Here is a 22,341-nt window from a genome sequence, read left to right on the forward strand (position 1 = left end):
ACTGCAGTCCCTCCATGGCGACCGCCTCTGCCGACACATCACAGCGGGTTCAGGTCAGGGGCTGAAGGATCCTCCGTCTTGTTCCTGATGATCTCGAGATCCTCACAGTCCTGGTAATCTGGTTCTTCCCGAAAGGCCCAAGTGTCCGTGGAGAGTTGTGTTAGCTTTTGTACAGGAAACCAGTGGACGGAGGTGTCATTAAATACGTCTGTGTACTGTGAGGTCTGAGGGAATGCCAGCTCCTCCACTCCTTTCACAATCTGAGCGGGAAAATTCAGAAGTAAAACAAAACCTTGAGAGTCCCAGTAAGGCCCACCCTCCTGGGTTAGATTCCCGTTTTACTGTTCACCGCCACCTCCCACGTTAATTCTTTTAAAAAAAATGAGTAAGGTATTTTAAGTGCTTTGTGCAATGAGTTGGAAGCCCCAAGGGCAGTGCCTACAGCAGACTAGATACTAAGAATAGAGGAAATAATTAAAAAATGAAGCGATGCACTAAAACGTCCTAGCTTTCTGGAACACAGGCCCCTCGCGAGAGCTGACAGTGCTGTAACCTCGCTGTGCCTCGGTTAGCCCCTCGGGAGCTCCCGCCGCTACAGGTGCAGGCAGAATTCTCCGGGGTAGTGGAGATGTATGTATGATGTCCCACCCCAGCCCCTTCACTCAGGCAGATACCTTTGCAACATACGGATAATGTTTCTGCAGAATCCTTGTCAACAACCTAGAACAAAAATTTTAATTCTGATTAGGCGGTTTGAAAGTGGTTTCATTCAACTTAAGACACAGAAGGGCAAGGGGACTGAAATAGATCAAAAAATCTTTTAAAAATGTGGGATACAGAGTAGGTTAAATATTTAGGAGAAGGTGTGAATGCCCCAGTCAGTCACTGCCCGTTTCATCAGGGAAAAATGACAGACACCGAGGCATCGTGAAGCAGGAGGATGTTATGTAGCTGTAAGAAGAGAAATCAAATGTTTTCTCCCCATTTTAAAAAGCTGTTTCTGCCTGTCCTAAGGGAAGGGAGGAATTATTGGCAGAAAGACTCCTTAACTTGCTTCCCAGCTTGACTCAGGGCTGACGTCTCCCAGCTCCAACCCTCTGTGCAGGTTCCCATGGAAAAGGCTTTCCATGTGTGAAATGTTTCCTGCTTGCAGGTCAGTCTGAGGAATGGGTTCACCTCAGGGCCTGGTGGCACCTCAGCGTTCCCAGGCTTACCTTTCCTCGAGTCCTCTGAAACTGTTCCCAACGATGACCATCTTGGAAAGGGCATCTATGGACCAGTTCCTCCATAGAAGGTTGTTGTAGAGCGCCGTCCCACAGTGGAGCATGTAAAAGACGGTGGGCTCGCCGTACACACTCCGTTTTCCTTCCTGGGGTACAACGTGCAGAGGTGTAAACACACTTCTTACAACAAGGTGAGGGAGAGGGAAGGGCAGAGTGATAATGAGCTGTGAGTTCTCACCACCAAAAAATGAATGTAATTCTGTGTGGTGCTGAAGGATGTGTTAGCTCGCTTGCAGTCATCTTACAAAAGAAAAATGCATCAAATCAACTAGTGCACCTGCAACTCACACATTACATGTCACCACAGGTCAATGTAGCTGGACAAATAATGAGCTGAGGAGAAGGCAAATTGAAGCATCAAATGGGAAAAAACTCCTACTACGTTCTCTTGTGGAATAGTTACATTAGTAGTGCACGTGAAATCTATAGGATTATAACGGAACTAAAAGTCAAGAAATCATGAAGTCCAGAAAGAACTCGCGTTTACTTAACAAATGCGTGTCCCATGAACGCAGAAGGCTCTGGACTAATGAAGGGGCAGCTTGGGTCCGCGACAGCAGGGCAGGAGGGACAGCAGAGGTCACTGTCTCTCAGGTACTCTGTTTTCCTGAGTCACTTTCTGCAGATCCCTATCGTAACTCAGTCCTTTTCAAACGTGCCCTGGGGGTCCAGTCACCGCCTCTTGAGAACCTCTGCTCTACGCCATCTCTGCCACCTCTCCGGCAGGAACAAGCCCCCTGGCCCTTGCTGTCTGGCGCCGGCGACCCTAGGCCTCTCTTCTCTCCCTGCAGCTTCCCCGGCCCATGACACACTCGCCATGGTTCCTGAGCAGCGGCTCTGCCCAGGCTGCCTGCAGTCCTGGCTCTCAGCAAACTCCCGGGAGACCTTCAAATCCCAGCTCAGACCCAGGGAGCCTTCCTGGACCCCCGGAACAGCACAGGTGTCCTCCGTCTCAGTTCCTAGACGTGGCTCTGCTCGTGTCCACTCATCATGCACCTGTCCACAGCCACGTGCCCTCGGGCTCCCCAGAGCTCCCTGCCTCGCACAGAGCGGGCACTCAGAGCTCAGGATGACCTGAGCTGAACGGCAGTGTTTTTGGACCCCGCCAACATCAGAGACTGACTCTCCTCTCAGCTGGGCCTAATTTTCATGTTTCATAATAAGCAATGAGATGGCGGTTCAGAACAGAGAGGAATAAAATGATTCTATGATCCACAAGACAATGCCTGACTAAATGTAGCGGTATCAGCCTAGAGTCGCTCCAGCCCTTGGCTTGTGCAATGACGTTTTTTCCAGAGGTCTCAGAAATCTTGAATCCCAGCCTTTTTAGGGGGTGCAGGGTAGGCCAAGCACTTAGCCATACCTCTCAGCCAGGCGCTATGCGTGTGACTGGGCTACGGCTTCCCTCCCCCAGGGCAGGGCACGCTCCAACCGGAAGGACCTCATTTGAGGTATGGAGACTGTGCCCTCTTTATTCTCCTGCAGCAACAGTAAATACCAACTAAGCATAAAATTGGGACACAATTCTTAACGAGAATTTTGCCAACCTAACGTGTTTGTGCCATTGTGTGATTTTTTTTCTTCTGACAGGCACAACATAGGTCCAAACAGGGTAACAGACCAGCCACATACAGACGCCCTGGGGAGGAGGCACCGCTAGTACACAGAGCCTGGCGCCCAGGGACAGGGCCCGGGGTCAGCTTGGTGAGCAGCTGCCTGGCGCTCCCTGCTCCCCTCTCTTAAGCCACGTACCTCGTTCTCACTGAGAACAACCACACCAAGGGTGCTAAGAACCGCAATTTCCAGCTGGCTAAACAGAGGGTCATACACCCAGCAGTGACTTCTGGGTATCTGCAGAGGGCAAATGAGTGGCTTAGTCAACATCTGTGTGCACAAGGCCAAGGAAGGAGACAATAAGGAAGGATACCAAAATTTACCTGGCACTTTTCCAGAAAGAGAAGCAAAAACGCGAGCTGGTTTCTAGCTATGACGCAGGTGGCGAAGTTCCCAATGCCGTAACACACACACTTCAAACGGCAGGATCCTGTGACTGGGGTCTCTTCTGGGACGGAGCCAGGGGCCACATCTGACTCACCTGGTGATGAGTCGAGATGCAGGCTTCCAATGGCTTCTGAAAGAGGCCCCACAGGGGCCTTCAGCTGTTCCAGATGTTTCCTAAGACACCTGTTGACGGTTTCTGAAAGAGCAGGCCCAGTACAGTCAGAGGGCACGCTCTGACCCTGAGAACGAAATCATCCACAGACCCAGGGAGAAGAGGCGCAGGCTTGGAAAGGCTTCAGCTCCTCAGCAAAAAGGGCGGCTGGCCTCGCTCCCGAACATGCCTGGGACAAGCCGCCACGTCCACCCAGAACTGATGGCTGTCCGGTCCCTGGCTACCCACAGCCTACAGCCGAAGGGAACGTTTCAAGCAAAAATCAGGTTTCATTCATGGGCACACTGTCCATCTAATGCTCATGTCAACTCATTCTAATTTAATAAGAGGCAACCTGGTAAATGCAAGTTATGGTCTGAAATACCTACTTTTTTTAATAATAAAAAAGAATAGAGGAGCAGAGCTCTCAAAATGACACTATAAATAACGGAATAAGAATATTTAATGTGTAAAAAACTAAAAGAAAAATAGGTAGGCTGGGGCTTCTAGACAGTAATGAAAAATACTCTGTCTAAATCGTTTCACAGAGTGGTGAGTTCTCTTGTCTCTCCTTCTCTCATAGTGGTACTGAATTTAGCAGAACAAATCTGTATGTAGAACAAAACAAGAAGCAAACAGCCCTATATTCCCATAATAAGGTACCAGTTTTGACTTATCAGCAAAGATACCTTTAAATAAGACCCAGGCTAGTAAAGGTTGCACGAAAAGCTGGCTCTTTTCCATCCATGCTGGTCAAAGAATCAGTAAAAGCTTTTTTTGGAAAACAACTTGACAGTGGATATCAAGTTGATCACTTCCACCTCTGGGAATATATGCTAAGAAGATTACCCTAAATTTGGTAAAAGCTTTATGCATAAGGGTACTCATTGAAAAATTACGTATATTGGGACTTCCCTGGTGGCCCAGTGGTTGACTCTGCGCTTCCACCGCAGGGGGCAGGGGTTTGATCCCTGGTTGGGGAACTGAGATCCCACATGCTGCATGGTGCAGCTAAAAAAATTTTTTTAATTAAAAAAAAATTTTTAAGTTTTGATTACTGTTTAAAAAAAAGAAAAATTATGTACAATAAATTAAAAAAACAACAACAACAAAAAAGGAAACAAACTAAGTGTCCCTCAATAAAAATTACAACTATGGTATATTCACGTTGTGTATTAATATTTATGTTGCCACACATTATGCTTAGGAAGAGATTATAACAGCATGGGGTGGGGTCTACAATGTAACGTCAAGGGGAAGAGCAGGATAAATATAAATTTCAACAACACTGATAATGACAACTAACATTTACTGCCTCCTGTGCAGCAGGCAAGCACTGTTGTAAGCACTTTACTGAATGCCTCATTTGATATTCAAAATTACACTACAGGATATGCACATTTTCATGTCCATTCCACAGATAAAGAAACTGAGGACCAGAGTTAAGTGCCAAAAGACACACAGTTTTAAGGGGGAAGTCAGAATTAGAACCCAGCATGCACACCACTCTGTGAAGCAAAACATCATCCAATGAGAGGTGGATTCCGTGCTTTGCCCACATCCAGGCCCTCCTCCCACCGTGACTGCCTCCAGCCTGAGCCAGATGGTACCCACCTAGTGCTGAACTCCAGAAATCAGAGATAAGCAGGTCCTCCCTGTTGAGAAAAAATGGCGTGGTCATCTCTCATCCCTTTCAGGGCTGCCCTAACAGGGACCTTCCTCCTGGCCGGGATGTGGGGATGGTGGAGCACCCTCAGACGCAGAGTCCACCTGTGAGACTGGAGGAGGGTACCAGGTGAATATGGCCAGAGCCAGAGCAGAGCTGCTGGGGCTCAGAGAGGGCAGGAGAGAGGGCTTCCTGGAGGAGGCACCCGACCCCTGGGGACAGGTCTGGGTCTTGGCACACAGGTGCAGCTCCACAATTGGTGGTTAGATGCAGAGATTTAGCCTCTCTGAACTTTAGTTTCCTCATCTCTAAAATAGGGATAAGAACCGCACCCATCACAGAGGGTTACGGGAGGAGTGAAATGGGTTAACACTCAACACAGTGCCTCATACAGAGCAGGTACTCAATAAATGGCCTTTGTTATTACAAATAATTCCAAGGTGAAAGTAAAAGAAGGGACAAAACCAAGTGTCTAGGCTTTCTTTAAAGTCAACTGTTTTCCACAAACCAGAGCAAAACACAGTCAATAGTTAATTTAAATGAAATGAATGAATTCTCCAATCAAAAGACATAGAGTTGATAAATGGATTAAAAAACAGGACCCATCTATATGCTACCTACAAGAGAATCATTTCTGATGTATGGACACACAGACTGAAAATGAAGGGCTAGGAAAAAATATTCCATGCAAATATAAACCAAAAGAGAGCAGAAGAGCTATACTTCTATTAGACAAGATAGACTTTAAAACAGAGACATACCAAAATTTATGGGATGCAGCAAAAGCTATTCTAAGAGGGATGTTCATAGTGATAAGTGGCTTCCTCAAGAAACAAGAAAAGTCTTGGGACTTCCCTGGTGGCGCAGCGGTTAAGAATCCGCTTGCCAATGCAGGGGACACGGGTTCAAGCCCTGGTCCGGGAAGATCCCACATGCCGCGGAGCAACTAAGCCTGTGTGCCACAACTACTGAGCCTGTGCCCTAGAGCCCAAGAGCCACAACTACTGAGCCCATGCGCCACAACTACAACAGAGAAGATCAATAAAACTAAGAGCTGGTTCTTTGAAAAGATAAAAATTGACAAACCGTTAGCTAGACTCACCAAGAAAAAAAAACAGGGCTGGTCCGGGAAGATCATGAAAGAGGAGACATAACAACTGATACCATAGAAATGAAAGAGGAGGCATATAACAACTGATACCATAGAAATATAAAGGATCATAAAGACCACTCGGAACAATTACATGCCAACAAACTGGACGACTCAGAAGAAATGGATAAATTCCTAGAAATATATAACCTTCCAAGACTGAATCATGAAGAAATACAAAACCTGAACAGACTGATTACTAGTAAGGAGGTTGAATCAGTAATCAAAAAACTCCCAACAAACAAAAGTCCAGGACCAAATAGCTTCACTGGTGAATTCTACCAAATATTCAAAGAAGAATTAATACTGATCTTTCTCAAACTCTTCCAAAAATAGAGGAGGAGGGAACACTTCCAAACTCATTTTATGAGGCCAGCATAACCCTAGCAAAACCAGACAAGGATGCCATAAGGAAAGGAAATTACAGGCCAATACCCCTGATGAACATAGATACAAAAATGCTCATCAAAAATATTAGCAAACCGGGGACTTCCCTGGTGGTCCAGTGGTAGAGAATCCACCTTACAATGCAGGGGACACATTCCCTGGTCAGGGAACTAAGATCCCACATGCCGCGGTGCAACTGGGCCCATGCGCCACAACTACTGAACAGGCGCACCTCAACTAGAGCCCGCGTGTTGCAAACTACAGAGCCCATGCGCTTTGGAGCCCGCGAGTCACAACTAGAGAGACAAAACCCACACACAACGAAGGGCCTGCACGCCACAATGAAAGGTCCTGCGTGCCTCCACGAAGATCCTGTGTGCCGCAACTAAGACCTGACGCAGCCAAAAATAAATTAAATAAATAAATCTTTTTAAAAAATTAGCAAACCGAATTCAAAAATACATTAAAAGGATCATACACCACGATTAAGTGGGATTTAATATTCCAGGGATGCAAGGTTGGCTCAACATCTGCATATCAGTCAACGTAATACATCACATTAACAAAATGAAGGATAAAAATCACATGATCATCTCAATAGATGCAGAAAAAGCATTTGACAAAATTCATTCTCCATTTATGATAAAAACTCTGAACAGAGCAGGTATAGAGGGAACATAACATAATAAAGGCTATATACATACGGCTTTTTCACTGGAGAGTAAGCCTTTATTACGAAGAATGCTCTGGATGTATTTTAAATTGTTAGTTTTCCCCTCCCTCTGCCAGAGGCACCAGGTGATTTTTCTTGGCTCTTTACCGTAAGGCCCTGGTTGGGTTCCTGGAGGTAAAGCCCAGGAAAGTTTGGGGGTGCCCCTAGGACTGCAGCCCCCAGAAGTCTCTCAGAGACTCTCACACTAGTCCTCGCTCAGCTTCCAGGAATTCATCAAAATGATCATTTAAGTGTTCTCACCAGTTTATGGCTCTAGTGGCTTCTGCTTCCGAAGTATGACACAGTGGGATAGCTTTCCCAATCAATAGGAGAACACTGAGAGCTGTTCAGAATGTGTGAAGTCTGACGCTTGCTCAATGGTAGCTTTGCTGCCTCTGAATCCTAAAAATGGCCTTGCCCTTCAAGACAAACTAAGTCTTTCAAAGCTGCATTGATCTCCTTATGTTTGCAGTTCTTGTACCTATCATCAGAATAGTGGCAGGAGATGAGTAAATTAAAGGAGCATGTGTACAGTGCATCAGCAGAAATTATGTCTCTGGGGAAAAAAAACCGTGCATTTGGAATAGGAAATAAAAGGAGAAGTGAAACTACTGAATAACATCACTAATGATTTCAGGCTAAAAGACTGGGAACATTCTCAGACATTGAAAAATATCACTTTAATTCAAGGTCCGCCTGGACCCTCAGGTGAAAAAGGAGAGAGAGGTCCCACTAGAGGCAGTGGTCCACGAGGCATTCCAGGTCCAATAGGTCCACCAGGTCCTAAAGGTGACTGGAGACCAACTGGCTTTCCTGGAAGTTGAGGATTCCCAGGACCAATGGGGAAGACAGGGAAGCCAGGGCCCTTTTAAGATCAGGTGGGTTGGCAACTATTGAAGCCTGCGTGCCTAGAGCCCATGCTCCGCAACCAGAGAAGCCACTGCAATGAGAAGCCCGCGCACCATAACGAAGAGTAGCCCCCGCTCGCCTTAACTACAGAAAGCCCACGTACAGCAACAAAGACCAAACACAGCCAAAAAAAAAGAAAAAAAGATCAGGTGGGTTGGGCAGGACACCCTGTGCTACCATCTCATTAAAAGGCCCTTCACCTCTGCACAAGTCATCAGCACAACTGACTCCAAGATCCCTTTGTGTGTCCTCCAAACAACCCTTGGTTCCCGTTTGGTACCCAGCTTCCACATGGCTTCCTCTCCTGGGTGTTGGTGCTGTTTGGGCCTCTGCTCCCACACTCACATCTCTCCCCACTCCAATACCCCACCATCACCACCACCCCCAGCACCCTGCGCTGGGATGCTGCCCATGCCCTGCCTGGTGGACCGCTCCTCCCAGTCCCCAGGAGTCCTCTGCCACCCACGCACCTGCTGTCTTACTGAACCTGATGAAACCCACTGGGTTCTAGGAGAAATCCCATGGGTACTGACTATATGTGGATTCTTTACATCGAAAACACTAGTCTCAACCAGAGACAGGGAGGCCAGAAAAGAAAATCCATTCATTTGTTCACTCATTCATTTGTTCATTCAGCATATGTTCATTGGTGTCCCTTCTGGGGCTGGACTTAACAGCTAATAAGATAGTTATTGTCTCTGGCCTTACAGAGCTAACTGTCTCTGAAAGACACAGACATGTAAACAGGCAATTATACAACACAGCAGAGCTATATGGGGGGAAGAACAGGGCTCTATAGGTGTTCAGAGGCAATCAAGATTTTTAAATTCCTTAGAATTTTAACAAAGTAATATTTGGTTAATATACCTTCTTGTCTTATTCTCCAAATTACAGCTTATCTTTTTCAAGTTTTATAGTGAAATAAAGTAAAGCTGGGGCAGTTCATTCAACACATTTGAACCAAACACCAAAACTTGTTTCCTTAAATTAACTGTCCATTTCAAGCAATAATATTTTGATCATAAAAAACAAAAATGCTGACGTTTATTATTCTAAAAAGCTCTTTGCATTTTATGCCTTAAATATCCAGTATAGATCGTGGAGAAAAAGAAATATTTCAGTAGAGCTGGAGACATTTTGTGTAGATGAAGAAAGGGCTAAAAATGACAAACGAGAAAAAGAAAAGGCAAACCAAAAAAAAAAAAAAAAAAAGGAAAAATGTGGGATTCCATATTATTTTTGAATCTCTCTCTATTAATTAACAGATCACATTTTCACAACCATCCTTTTCTTTAAGGATAACACTCAGTCCCAGGATTCCCAGGATTCACAGCATTAAGGTTCTAGTAGAATTCTAAGTAGCGTGCCTGTGTGTATCTCACCACTTCCATTCCATCCCCTGTAAAATTGGCATTGTAACCCCTACCTCCAGGGTTATTGTTAGGATCACATAAGATACTGCGTGTATGAAGATGCTCTGTAAAATCATAAAGTACTTTAAACACAAACACAAAAAAATAAAGTCCATATATGACAACCCCACAGCTAACATTATTCTCAACTATGTAAAGCTGAAAGCCTTTCCTCTACAATCAGAAACAAGACAAGAATGCCCACTATCAACACTTTTATTCAACAAGGTACTGGAAGTCTTAGCCAAAGCAGTTAGGCAAGAAAAAGAAATAAAAAGAATCCAATTTGGAAAGGAAAAAGTAAAATTGTCACTATTTGCAGATGACATGATACTACAGATAGAAAACCCTAAAGACTCTACCAAAAAACTGTCAGAATGAATAAACAAATTCAGTAATGTTGCAGCAGACAATCAGTACACAAAAATCTGTTGCATTTCTATAGACTAATAATGAACTAACAAAAAAAGAAATTAGGAAAACAATCTCAGGGAGGATCAAGATGGTGGAGTAGTAGGATGTGAAGCTCACCTTCTCCCACAAGTACATCAAAAATACATCTACATGAGGAATGATTCTCACAGAATATCTACTGAACGCTGGCAGAAGACCTCAGACTGCTAAAAGAGCAAGAAAATCTCCATGTAACCAGGTAGGACGAAAGAAAAAAAAAAAAAAAAAAAGAAAGTGAGAAAGGAATCGGGACAGAACCTGTGCCCCTGGGAGGGAGCTGTGAATGAGGAAAGGTTTCTACACCCTGGGAAGCCCCGTCACCGGTTGGGAGATTGGCCGGGACAGACAGAGAGCTTCAGAGCTTTGGGGAGAACACAGCAGCCGGTTTGCGGCAGACAGCGGACTTCACAGACGGTCAGTGCTGCTGCCCTGCACTCCCCAGCCTGAGACGTGTGTCTGCCGGCACAGGCAGGGGCTGGGTGCTGGAACTTGGGCTTCAGAGATCAGACCCTGAGAGAGGGCTGGGGGCAGCTGTGTGGAAAAAAGCTCAGGGCGGGGGGTGAGGGGCTGGAATCTGTGTGACCACAACTGAGGGTGTATGCAGAGGAAGCCCAGACCACCTTAGAGGCCAGGTGACATTGTTTGGGGGGTGTGACAGGGGAGGGGCAGGACCCACCACTGTAGCCTTTTCCCCTGCGTGCGTGCTCGCAGAGGGCAGGACACTGCACGGGTTCCAGGGGCAGTTGTGACCTGCCGCTGCCACCCACCCAGATGCCAGGAGCAGGTGAGGGCCGCCTCCGCTCCCACCGTGTGCTCGGGGGGCGCACCTAAGCCAACACTGCCACCAAGAACCCCAGGACTGGGCATCAGCCACCACATCTGCACACCCCTATCAAGGGGACAATGCCTAGCACACGCTGAAGAAAGAGACGACAGGCACCCATACTAAAAACAACGCTGGCACCAAATATATTAACCCTCCACATATAAATAGCCCTCTGGAACCACAGTAAACAACTGTTTCTCCTAAACTCACAGAGTAAGAGAAATGTAAGTAAAATGAAGAAGCAGAGGAACAACTCCCAGTTAAAAGACCAAGAGAATTCCCCTGAAAGAACAATGAAACAGACCTCTTCAGTCTAATAGATACCGAATTCAAAAATGAGATAACGAAAACACTGAAGGAATTAAGAAAGGCTATCGACAGGAATGCAGAGTACTGTAAAACTATAAAGAGGAACCAAGAAAAATTAGAAAACTCATTTACAGATACGAAAGCTGACCGAAAGGCAATGAATAGCAGAATGAATAATGCAGAAGAACGAATAAGTGACCTTGAAGATAGAATAATGGAAATCACCCAATCAGGACAACAGACAGAAAGCCAAATGAAAAAAAATGAAAGCAACATAAGAGACCTACAGGATAATATAAAGCATGCATAATAGGGATTCCAGAAGGGGAAGAAAGAGACAAGGGGATCGAAAATGAATTTGAAGAAATTATGGCTGAAAACTTCCCAAACCTAAAGAAGGAAACAGGGGCTTCCCTGGTGGCGCAGTGGTTAAGAATCCGCCTGCCAATGCAGGGGACACAGGTTTGAGCCCTGGTCCAGGAAGATCACACATGCTGCGGAGCAGCTAAGCCCATGCACCACAACTACCGAGCCTGCACTCTAGAGCCTGCAAGCCACAGCTGCTGAGCCCACGTGCCACAACTACTGAAGCCTGTGCCTAGAGCCCGTGCTCTGCAACAAGAGAAGCCACGACAATGAGAAGCCCGTGCACCGCAACTAGAGAAAGCCCACACGCAGCAACGAAGACCCAACACAGCCAAAAATAAATAAATTAAATAAATAAATTTAAAAAAACAAAGAAGGAAACAGATATCCAGGTACAGGAAGCACAGAGGGTCCCAAACAAGATAAATCCAAACAGACCTACGCCAAGACATATAATAAAAATGGCAAAAAGTTAAAGAGAAAGAGAGGATTCTAAAGGCAGCAAGAGAAAAACAAAGAGTTAATTACAAGGGAACACCACCATAAGGCTATCAGTCAATTTCTCTACATAAATGTTGCAGGCCAGAAGGAAGTGGCAAGATATATTCAAGGTCCTGAAAGGGAAAAATCTGCAACCTAGGATACTCCACCCAGCAAGATTATCATTTAGAACAGAAGGAGAGATACAGAATTTCTCAGACAAGCAAAAACTAAAAGAATACAGCAATACTAAACCTATCCTAAAGGAAATATTGAAAGGTCTTCCCTAAATAGAAAAGAAGTAAGAATATATAGGAAAGAAAAAAATCACAATGGTAAAGTAAATCACTTAAATAAGCCAGTACACAGATTAAAAAAAAAATCAAAAAATTTCTGTGACAGCGATGATAACCACAGTGAAGAGCAAAAGGGTGAACGTGAAGATGTAACAGAGGACGTCAAGATCATAAACTGTGGGGAGGGGCTTCCCTGGTGGCGCAGTGGTTGAGAATCTGCCTGCTAACGCAGGGGACACGGGTTCGAGCCCTGGTCTGGGAAGATCCCACATGCCACGGAGCAACTAGGCCCGTGAGCCACAACTACTGAGCCTGCGCATCTGGAGCCTGTGCTCCGCAACAAGAGAGGCCGCGATAGTGAAGAGGGCTGCGCACCGCGATGAAGAGTGGCCCCTGCTTGCCGCAACTAGAGGAAGCCCTTGCACAGAAACGAAGACCCAACAGAGCCAAAAATAAATATAAAAATAAATAAATAAATAAAAGAGCCTTCCCTAAATTAAAAAAAAAAAGAAAGAAAAGCAGCTTCATTATTAAAAAAAAAAAAAAAAAGTAAAACACATTCTTAAAATAAATAAATAAATAAACTGTGGGGAGGAGAGTAAGGAAATGCAGATTGTTTTTCCTTAGAAAGTGTTTGAGCCTATATGAGTACCGGTCTAAGACAAGTAGATATAGGAAGGGGGTAACATACATGAAAAACAGGGTAACCACAAATCAAAAACATACAATAGATTCACAAAAACCAAAAAGAGAACATAAACATAATACAAAAGAAAATCATCAAGCCACAAAAGGAAAAATGAAAAGGACAAAGAAGAAACATAAAATCAATGGGAAAACAAGGTTTAAAATGGCAATAAATACATATCTATCAATAATTACCTTAAATGTCAATGGACTAAATGCTCCAATCAAAAGACAGAGTGGCAGACTGGATTTTTTAAAAAAAAGAGCCTACAATATGCTGCCTACAAGAGAGACCCACTTCAGGGCAAAGGACACACACAGATTGAAAAGCAGAGGTTGCAATACTCATATCAGACAAAATAGACTTTAAAACAAAGGCCATAAAGAAAGATAAAGAAAGACACTATATAATGATAAAAGGATCAATACAAGAAGAGGATTGTAAACCCATCAACATATATGCACCTAATATAGGAGCACCCAAATACACAAAACAAATACTAACAGACATAAAGGGAGAAACTGACAGTAATACAATAATAGTAGGAGACTTTAACACCTCACTCATATCAATGGACAGATCTTCTATACAGAAAATCAATAAGGCAACAGAGATCCTAAACGATTCAATAGAAAATGTTAGACTTAATTGATATTTTTAGGACATTACATCCAAAAAAAACTCAGAATACACATTCTTTTCAATTGCACATGGAACATTCTCTAGGATTGACCACATACTAGGGCACAAAACAAGCCTCAACAAATTTAAGAGTACAGAAATTATGTCAATCATCTTTTCTGACCACAAAAGCATGAAACTGGAAATTAACCACAGAAAAAGAAATGAGAAAAAAATGATTACATGGAGACTAAACAACGTGCTACTAAAAAACCAATGGGTCAACAATGAAATCAAAGAAGAAATTTTAAAATACCTTGAGACAAATGAAAATGAAAACACAACCATACAAAATCTATGTGATGCAGCAAAAGCAGTTCTTAGAGGGAAGTTCATAGAGATACAGGCCTTCCTCAAAAAACAAGAAAAATCTCAAATAAACAACCTAACCTACCACCTAAAAGAATTATAAAAAGAACAAACCCTAAAATCAGCAGAAGGAAGGAAATAATAAAGATCAGAGAGGAAATAAATAAAATAGAGATTAGAAAAACTCAGTAAAACCAAGAGCTGGTTCTTTGAAAGGATAAACAAGACTGACAAACCTCTGGCCAGGCTCAACAAGAAGAAAAGAAAGAGAACCCAAATCAACAAAATAAGAAATGAAAAACAAGACATAACAACCGATATGGCAGAAATACAAAAAACCATAAGGGAATACTATGAACAATTATATGCCGACAAATTCGACAACCTAGAAGAAATGGATAAGTTTCTAGAAACATAGAGCCCACCAATAAGCCCACCATAGAGCCCACCAATATTCCCAACAATATACAATGGGAAAAGGCAGTCTCTTCAGAACTGAATCAAGAAGAAATAGATAATTGATCACTAGATGTGAAATAGAATCTGTAATTTTAAAACTCTCTACAAACAAAATCCAGGACCACATGGCTTCACAGGTGAATTCTACCAAACATACAAAGAAGAACTTATACCAATCCTTCTCAAACTCTTCCAAAAAAATGAAGAGGAGGGAAAACTCCCAAAGACATTTGATGAAGCCACCATCACTCTGATACCAAAACCAGACAAAGACACCACCAAAAAAAGAAAATGACAGGCCAATATCTTTGATGAATATAGATGCAAAAATTCTCAACAAAATATTAGCAAACTGAATCCAACAACACATAAAAAAGATGGGCTTCACTGGTGGCACAGTGGTTAAGAATCCGCCTGCCAAGGCAGGGGACACGGGCTCAAGCTCTGGTCCGGGAAGATCTCACATGCCGCAGAGCAACTAAGCCCGTGCGCCACAACTACTGAGCCTGTGCTTTAGAGCCCACAAGCCACAACTACTGAGCCCACGAGCCACAATTACTGAAGCCCGCGCGCCGAGAGCCCGTGCTCCACAACAAGAGAAGCCACCGCAATGAGAAGCCCACACACTGCAATGAAGAGTAGCTCCTGCTCACCTCAACTAGAGAAATCCCGCGCACAGCAACGAAGACCCAATGCAGCCAACAAATAAATAAATAAATAAATAAAATTAATTAATTTAAAAAAAGATCATACTCCACAACCAAGTGAGATTCATCCCAAGTTCACGAGGATGTTTCAACATATGCAAATCAATCAATGTCACCACATAAAGATAAAAACCACATGATCATCTCAATAGATACAGAAAAAGCATTTGACAAAATTCAATATCCATTCATGAAAAAAACTCTTACTAACGTGGGTATAGAGGGAACACATCTCAATATAATAAAAGCTATTTATGACAAACCCACAGCCAGTATAATACTAAACGGAGAAAAGCTGAAAGCCTTCCAGCTAAAATCTGGAAGAAGACAAGGATGCCCACTCTCACCTTTTCTACTTAACACAGTATTGGAAGTCCTGGCTACAGGAATCAGACATGAAAAAGAAATAAAAGGTATCCAAATTGGAAAGGAAGAGGTAAAATTGTCATTATATGCAGATGATATGACACTATATATAGAAAACCCTAAAGACTCCACAGAAAAACTACGAGACCTGATAAATGAATTCAGCAAGTTAGCAGGATACGCGATCAACATACAAAAATGGGCTGCATCTCTTTACACCAACAAAGAAATTCAGAAAGGGAATGAAAAAAACAATACCTTTTAAAATCGCACCCCCAAAAATATAATACTTAGGAATAAACCTGACCAAGGAGGTAAAAGACTTATATGCTAAGAACAATAAAACATTAATAAAGGAAACTGAAGATGACTCAAAGAAATGGAAAGATATCCCATGCTCTTGGATTGGAAGAATACTGCTAAAATGGCCATACTACCCAAAGCAATCTACAGATTTAATGCATCCCTATCAAATTACCCATGACATTTTTTCACAGAACTAGAACAAATAATCCTGAAATTCATATGGAACCATAAAAGACCCAGAATTGCCACAGCAATCCTGAAGAAAAAGAACAAAGCAGAAGGCATAACCTTCCCAGACTTCAGACAATACTGCAAAGTTACAGTAATCAAAACAGACCTATGGATCAATGGACCAGAATAGAGCACCCAGAAATAAACCCACATACCTACGGGCAACTAATATTTGACAAAGGAGGCAACAATATACAATGGGAAAAGGCAGTCTCTTCAGCAAGTGGTGTTGGGAAAGTTGGACAGCCACATGTAAATCAATGTAGTTAGAACACACCCTCTCACCATAAACAAAAATAAACTCAAAATGGCTTAAAGACTTAAATATAAGACATGACACCATAAAACTCCTAGAAAAGATCACAGGCAAAACATTCTCTGACATAAATTGTACCAATGTTTTCTTAGGTCAGTCTGCCAAGACAACAGAAACAAAAGCAAAAATAAACAAATGGGACCTAATCAAACTTATAAGCTTTTGCACAGCAAAGGAAACGATTAACAAAATGAAAAGACAACCTACAGAATGGGAGAAAATATTTGCAAATGATGAAACCAATAAGGTCTTAATTTCCAAAATATATAAGCAGCTCATACAACTCAACAACAAAAAAACAAACAACCCAATCAAAAAATGGGCAGAAGACCTAAATAGACATTTCTCCAAAGAAGAAATACAGATGGCCAATAGGCACATGAAAAGATGCTCATCATTGTTAATTATTAGAGAAATGCAAATCAAAACTACAATGAGGTACCACCTCACAGCGGTCAGAATGGCCATCATTAAAAAGTCTACAAATAATAAATGTTGGAGAGGATGTGGAGAAAAGGCAACCCTCCTACACTGTGGGTGTGTTGGTGGTAAGTTAGTTGGTGCAGCCACTGTGGAAAACAGTATGGAGGTTCCTCAGAAAACTTAAAATATAATTACCATATGATCCAGCAATCCCACTCCTGGGCATATATCCAGACAAAACTCTAATTCAAAAAGATACATGTGGGGGCTTCCCTGGTGGCGCAGTGGTTAAGAATCTGCCTGCCAATGCAGGGGACACGGGTTTGAGCCCTGGTCCAGGAAGATCCCACATGCTGTGGAGCAACTAAGCCCATGCGCCACAACTACTGAGCCTGTGCTCTAGAGCCTGCGAGCCACAACTACTGAAGCCTGCGTGCCTAGAGCCTGTGCTCCGCAACAAGAGAAGCCACCACAATGAGAAGCCCGTGAACCGCAACGAAGAGTGGCCCCTGCTCTCCAAAACCAGAGAAAAGCCCATGTGCAGCAACAAAGACCCAACACAGCCAAAAATAAAATAAATAAATTTATAAAAAGCAAAACCAAAAAGATACATGCACCCCTATGTTCATAGCAGCACTATGTACAATAGCCAAGACATGGAAACAACCTAAATGTCCATCGACAGATGAATGGATAAAGAAGATATGGTGTGTATATACAATAGAATACTCCTCAGCCATAAAAAAGAATGAAATAATGCCATTTGCAGCAACATGGATGGAACTAGAGATTATCATACTAAGTGAAGCAAGTCAGAAAGAGAAAGACAAATACCATATGATATCACTTATATGTGGAATCTAAAATATGACACAAATGAACCTACCTATAAAACAGAAACAGACTCATGGACATAGAGAACAGACTGGTGGTTGCCAAGGGGAAGAGGGTTGGGAGAGGGCTGGAGTGGGAGGTTGGGGTTAGCAGATGTAAGCTTTTATATACAGAATGGATAAACACCAAGGTCCTGCTGTACAGCACAGAGAACTATATTCAATATCTTATGATAAACCATAATGGAAAAGAATATTAAAAAAAAGAATGTATATACATGTATAACTGAATCACTTTGCTGTACAGCAGAAACTAATACAACATTGTAAATCAACTATACTTCAATAAAAAATATTGATCAGAAAAAAAAAGAAAACAATCTCATGTACAATTACATCAAAAAGAATAAAATACCTAAGAATAAATTTAGCTAAGGAGGTGAAAGACCTGTATACTGAAAATTGCAAGACATTAAGAAACTGAAGAAGACACAAATAAATGGAAAGCTATCCCTGCTCAGGGATTGGAATTAATATTGTTAAAATGTCCATACTACCCAAAGCAATTTACAGATTCAATGCAATCCCTATCAAAATTCCAATGGCATTTTTAATGAAATAGGACAAACAATCCTAAAACTTGTATGGAACCACAAAAGACCTCAAATAGCCAAAGTAATCCTGAGAAAGAAGAACAAACCTAGAGGCATCATATTCTCTGATTTCAAACTCTATTACAAAGCTATATTAATTAAAACAGTATGGTTCTGGCTTAAAAACAGACACACAGATCAATGGAACAGAATGGAGAGCAGAGATAAACCCATGCATCTATGGTCAATTAATTTATGACAAAGGAGCCAAGAATATACAATGGAAAAGACAGTCTCTTTAATAAATAGCGTTTGGAAAAATCAACGGCCACATACAAAAAATGAGTAAAATTAGACCACTATCTTACACCATACACAAAACCTAACTCAAAATGGACTTAAGACTTAAATATAAGACCTGAAACCATAAAACTCTTAGAAGAAAACACAGGCAGTAAACTCCTTGACATAGGTATTGGCGATTTTTTATTTTTAATTTTAATTTAATTTTATTTTTTTGGCGATGATTTTTAAAAATCTGACACCAAAAGTAAAAGCAACAAAAGCAAAAATAAACAAGTGGAACCACATCAAACTAAAAAGATTCTGCACGGCAAATGTAATCATTGACAAAATGAAAAGGCAACGTACTGAATGGGAGAAAATATTTGCAAATCATGTATCTGATAAGGGGTTAATATCCAAAACATAAAGAATTCACACAACTCAATACCAAAAAACCCCAAACAATCCAATTAAAATATGGGCAGAAGATATGAATACACATTTTTCTAAAGAAGACATATAAATTGCCAACAGGTTCATGAAAAGATGCTCAACATAATTAATGTTGAGGGGTCTCCTCTACCGGTGCTGCTCAAAAGTGTGGTCCCCGGACGAGCACCGGTCTGAACTTCTGTTCCCGGTCAGCAGAGAGAAAACGAGCTTGTACCAGGCCGTGAAGTAACTATTGCTATGAAGTGCTTTACGTTCACCTGACAATGTTTGAGTAACACCAGAGCCTTCTCTCTTGGTGCGTTGTTTTTCCTTCTGCACCAAGCTCCTTGCCTTGCTGTGGGACGGTAAACAGGAACGCTGCTCGGGACGCTTCTGGAACTAGCTGGTTGTTTGCCTTCTTCCGTTTTTACCCTCGGCACTGAAGCTGGGAACGGAAGCCCTCAATTAATTAATTTGATTTGCATAGCAAATCAAAACCACCATGAGTTACCACCTAATACCTGTTAGAATGGCTATATCAAAAAGACAAGAAATAGTAAGTGTTGGTGAGGATGTGGAGAAAGGGGAACCCTGGTGTACCACTGGTGGAAATGTCAATTGGTGCAGCTACTATGGAAAACAGTATGAAGTTCCTCACAAAGTTAAAAACAGAACTACCATTTGAGCCAGCAATTCCACTTCTGGGTATTTATCCAAAGAAAATGAAAACACTGACTTGAAAATATACATGCACCCCCATGTTCATTGCAGCACTATTTATAATACCCAAGATGTGGAAACGACCTTTGTGTTCATCATGGATGAATGGATAAAGAAACCGTGATATATATATATATATATATATATATATATATGTATCACACACATACTATATGTGTATATATGTAGTGGAATATTATTCATCCATAAAAGAATGAAATCTTGCCATTTGTGACAACGTGGATGGACCTTGAGGGCATTATGCTAAGTGAAATAAGTCAGAGAAAGGCAAATACTGTATCCCACTTATATGAGGAATATAACAAACACACATGAAGCTCACAAATACAGAGAATAGATTGGTGGTTGTGAAGGGTGGGGGTGGGGAGGGGGGTGGCGCTGTGAAACAGGTGAAGGGGGTCCCAAAGGTACAAACTTCTAGTTATAAAATAAATCAGTCATGGGGATGTAATGTACAGCACGGTGACTACAGTTAAAAATACTGTATGGTGTACTTGAAAGTTGCTAAGACAGATCTTAAGCTCTCATCACAAAAAAAAAAAAAAGAAAAAATTGAAAGAAAAAAACAACTGAACTTGTTGGATTTGAACTGACAAGCCAGAAGCCAGTGTTCAGGGGACTCAGAGAGGAGACAGAATTGAAGAGGCTGCCCTCAGGTTCTGCCCAGAGGGTAAAGGAGGGCTGTAATGTACAGGGAGTGCTTTGTAAACTGGTGAGTGTGTGCACAGGAGAACAGCGTGTAAAGTGCTGGGCTCTTCTCTACTCAGGGCAATGGGGACTGCACCACACCTGGGGCTACAGGGAGAAGCAGGGAACTCCAGGGGATACTGAAGAAGCTGAGGAGGAATAACAGTGTCAGGACACCTCTTAAGAGATCTCCAAGCCCCGAGGCACACTCATTCTCACTGGCATCACCTGAGATCCTAGAAAAAGTCACTGATGCTTTTTTTTTTTCAGGCTCAGTCACCATTGACTCTAGGCCCTAATTCTGGGGGAGGGGAATACATAAAATTAGTCTCATTTCTCTCAGTTGTGAAGGTCCTTCAGCTGTTGATCCGAAGAAGCACTAACAAAAGCTGTTATTTATTGAGCCCTTAAAGGACTGAAAATAAAGGCACAATGCTGAATAACAAAAGTAGGTAACATTTATTGAGTGCTTCCTGGGTGTCAGGCACTGTTCTAAGTGCTATTGATGGGGTTCAGGGCAGGCTGCCCCTCAATATGCCACTGTGGCGTATTGATTATTTGGAATTATAGTTACTTGAGAAACATTCACTGCAAGAACACTTTGACCCTCCTTTGTTCCCCTGAAGGCAGGAAACAAATCTCCCATATGAAAGGATCCTCGTATACCAGGAGAATAGAAGGCATCTTTATCGCCAGAGATAGATGAGTCAAGGCTAAGAACGGTTTATAAACACACTTTGTTACTTCATGAACTTGCTACCCTAAGTCCAAGCCCCTTTGTTTTCTAACAAATAACTGTTTCCTTGTCTGAAAGATATAAAAGCTGCCTGATTTGGCCACTTTTTTGGGTGCCATGTTATTATGGGACTCCTGCACATTCCTGATTAAATTTGTTTTTCCCTCCTGTTAACCTGTCTTGTGTCAATTTTCTTATTAGACCAGCCAAAAGAACCTAGAAGGGTAGAGGAAAAACTTTTCCTCCCCAACACTATGTAAGGTACACAGCAAGGCACGGAGCGATGATGGGGGGAGGGGTGGGATAAACCAGAATAACGGAGAGCTTTTAAGCACAGGTTTTGAAGTTACCGAAGACATGGGTTTGAAACCTGGTTCCACACATTACCTATGTTTCTTTGAGACTGGGCGCCCTGCCAGGATCCTAGCGTGGCTGAGATGTTCATTCTGACAAAGTGTGTTGAGAGCTCAAGCCAGCGCCAGGCACGTAGCAGCTCCTCAATTAACGCGTGATGACAATCACGTGTGCAGGTTGCGGCCATGGTGTGAGCAAAACCGCTAATAACCAACATTAACATAATATTAATACCAAACACTGGTACTGCGCTTACCACACGCCAGACACTATTGGGGATGGTAAACCATTGACTAATTCACTGAATCCTCAAAACAAGCCTATATAGGTACTAGTTCCACGTCCATCTCACAGATGAGAAAACTGAGGCACAAAGATTACATACCTTGCCCAAGGTCACGCAGCTACAACTGCAATAAGAGGAATGACAAACTTTATTGAGCGCTTACTATGCTCCAGTCTGTAATGAGCTCTTTTCCTCCGTTAAATCCTACCGTAACCCTTAAAGGGTTTGCAGTTATTCCCACTTTACAGATGGCGAGACTGGGGCTTGGGGAGGTTCCTACGGGCGTGACGATTCGGACCCAGGACCGAGCCCGTACTCACCTGGCTTCCTGGATGCGACGAAGCACGACTCCGCCGTCCACCTCGGGCTGGGCTCCCGGGGCCCGGGCCGCTGCCGCCGCCTCCCTACGCCGCGGACGCATCGCCGCCGAGCGCCTTCTCCGACGAGACGCCGCCTGCCAGGCTTCCAGCGCCGCCGCCGCCGCCATTAGTCTCTGACGTCATCGGC

The 22,341-nt window shown here is 42.9% G+C and overlaps 1 protein-coding gene across 2 annotated transcripts; it reads right to left on the reverse strand.

Moving 5' to 3' along the window:
- Positions 1 to 15: 15 nt before the first annotated feature.
- On the reverse strand, positions 16 to 22,336 carry SRRD (SRR1 domain containing). 2 transcript variants are annotated; one of them, XM_036823468.1, is made up of 7 exons: positions 22,155 to 22,336; positions 5,050 to 5,090; positions 3,221 to 3,480; positions 3,036 to 3,134; positions 1,215 to 1,369; positions 675 to 720; positions 16 to 260 (listed from the first exon to the last, which is right to left on the reverse strand). In XM_036823468.1, the coding sequence occupies exons 1-7, from the start codon at positions 22,319 to 22,321 to the stop codon at positions 39 to 41; spliced, it is 990 nt and encodes a 329-aa protein (XP_036679363.1). In that variant the 5' UTR covers positions 22,322 to 22,336; the 3' UTR covers positions 16 to 38. The 2 variants fall into 2 exon arrangements, with proteins under 2 accessions (XP_036679363.1, XP_036679364.1); XM_036823469.1 differs by lacking the exon at positions 3,036 to 3,134.
- Positions 22,337 to 22,341: the final 5 nt, after the last annotated feature.

The sequence above is a fragment of the Balaenoptera musculus genome, chromosome 14 (genome assembly GCF_009873245.2).
Source record: "Balaenoptera musculus isolate JJ_BM4_2016_0621 chromosome 14, mBalMus1.pri.v3, whole genome shotgun sequence".
Taxonomy (NCBI): domain Eukaryota; kingdom Metazoa; phylum Chordata; class Mammalia; order Artiodactyla; family Balaenopteridae; genus Balaenoptera; species Balaenoptera musculus.